General features: G+C 59.8%; 1 protein-coding gene across 1 annotated transcript in view; it reads left to right on the top strand.

Annotated features, from left to right (window-relative positions):
• Positions 1-2,072, top strand: part of PICK1 (protein interacting with PRKCA 1) — a 22,209-nt gene that overhangs the window by 18,902 nt on the left and 1,235 nt on the right. Inside the window, exons 9-12 of the mRNA XM_006890212.1 lie at positions 137-270; positions 587-679; positions 1,401-1,451; positions 1,966-2,072. Coding sequence (XP_006890274.1) covers positions 137-270; positions 587-679; positions 1,401-1,451; positions 1,966-2,072 — 385 coding nt within the window. The remainder of the gene's footprint in view (positions 1-136; positions 271-586; positions 680-1,400; positions 1,452-1,965) is intronic.

Genomic DNA, 2,072 nt, shown 5'->3' with positions numbered 1-2,072 from the left:
ACCCAGCTCCCCCGGGGTGCAGGCCCTGTTTCCCGGGGGTGAGGACCCTGCTCCCTGGGGCTATGGACCCCACTTGCCCCTGGCTTACTGGCCAGAGTGCAGTAGGAATGGCTGTCAAGGCAGACTTGTTGCACAGCCTTCGGGGACATGTTCTCTGTGATCGGGGTGCGAGAGCCCCAGCCAGCCGCCAGCGAGGCCTTCGTGAAGTTTGCCGACGCCCACCGCAGCATCGAGAAATTTGGCATCCGCCTGCTGAAAACCATCAAGCCGGTAGGTGAGGTTGAGCATGTGTGGGTCCCGCAGGGGAGGTTGGAGGGGCTGGCACGGGCTGTGGGAAGGTCCTGGGGTGCAGCCAGACACCCGGGACCATAGCTGACCAAGTCCGCTGCCTGCTTCTCCACCTTGGCGTGGGCTCCTGGTCTCTGGCTTCACCTTGAGTCACAGGTCACCCCAGGACTGGCCATGGCCTCCTCATCTTGAACTGGACAGCCTACGTCCCCCAGGAAGGATGATGCTTAAGCCTCGTTCTCTGTCAGCCTGGCCCAGCGGCCTCACGGGTCTTAGCATTTAGGTCTTTTCCTTTCAGATGCTCACAGACCTGAACACGTACCTCAACAAAGCCATCCCAGACACGCGCCTCACCATCAAGAAGTACCTGGACGTGAAGTTCGAATACCTGGTGAGTGGTGTGTGGCCTTTGGGATGGGCTGGGCCCACCCTGAAAGGTTCAGCTCACTCAGGGTGCCCAGGGCCTCGGTCCCATGCCAGGGACGCGGGCTGCAGTGCAGGCCATGCCAGGTGCTCCCAGGAACCTCTGAGAGGCTGAGCACCAGGTGTATGGGACCCTCTGAGCGCTCACTAATTGGTGACTAGATCACTGGTCACCTATACTAGGTGAAGAGGGAAAATTGAGTGCCCAGGGACACCGGTGGGTTTACACTTTTATCACAGTTTTGTAGTCAAAGAAGCTGAGGAAAAGGCTCAGGCAAGCAAGCCCAGGCACCTTTGCTGCAGGCCATGGAACCTTGAAAGTACTGTGCACCGTACACATCTCCACAGGCTTCCAGGTGCCTTTGACCATGGAGCCTCTTTTCTCCAGAAAACTCTGGGGACTTGAGTTTGGCAAATGCTCAGACCTCAGGCCTGCCCACCCTCTCCAATGAGTGGCTTCCTGCTGGCTGCCTCCCCTCCTGGGGCCCAGAGCAGGGCCCAGCCTCTGTGAGGTGTCTGCCCATCCTTCCCGACACAGCTCAGCCTGTCCCAGGGCTGTGTGCAGGGCCAGTAGCCTGGCCTGCTGCTTCTCCTGCCTGTACCCCATGGCCTGGGGTGCAGTATGGGGACTTCAGGGTGGGCATCTGGGAGGCTGCAGCCACTGACTGCCCGGCCTCACCTGTCCACAGTCGTACTGCCTGAAGGTGAAGGAGATGGACGACGAGGAATACAGCTGTGTGGTGAGTGCCGTGCAGGGCATGGACTGTGGCCCGGGCATGGAAGGCTCAGGGTGCATATCCCCTTGCCATCGCCCTACAGAAGCCCCAGAATGTCCTGAGCTGGCCAGGGACCCTGGGTAGTAGAGCCAACCAGCAAGAGGCCTGGGGCTGGGCTAGACGCTTGTCCCTGGGGAGCTGGAGTCTCTACTTCTGCAACCAGTCCTGGTGTGGCTGCTGCTGCCCTCAAGTGCCCTCTGTTGACCCTAAACCGTGGGTGATTGCAGAAAACACCAGCTTACCTCATTCTGCCGAGTGCTAATTCTTTTCTAACATTCTTTATCTCGGGCTGCACCATGTGAACAAATGCTCATTGGCACAATATGGCAGGGGTCTGACGGGTCGTTTTTTTCTCATAATTGCTGATCTCGGAACCTGGGGGCCGGGGCAGCTTTGAGAAGTAGGCGTGGTGCCGGTGTGAGCCTTTGGGTGCCCCCTGCGCCCCTCAGTCCCTGAGCAGGCTCCCTCCCCACTCCAGGCCCTCGGGGAGCCCCTGTACCGAGTGAGCACAGGCAACTACGAGTACCGCCTGATTTTGCGCTGCCGCCAGGAGGCCCGCACGCGCTTCTCCCAGATGCGGAAGGA

Source organism: Elephantulus edwardii, unplaced genomic scaffold (assembly GCF_000299155.1).
Source record: "Elephantulus edwardii isolate Elephantulus edwardi_28Jun2011 unplaced genomic scaffold, EleEdw1.0 scaffold00086, whole genome shotgun sequence".
Lineage (NCBI taxonomy): Eukaryota > Metazoa > Chordata > Mammalia > Macroscelidea > Macroscelididae > Elephantulus > Elephantulus edwardii.
This window is presented reverse-complemented; position numbering and strand designations above follow the sequence as displayed.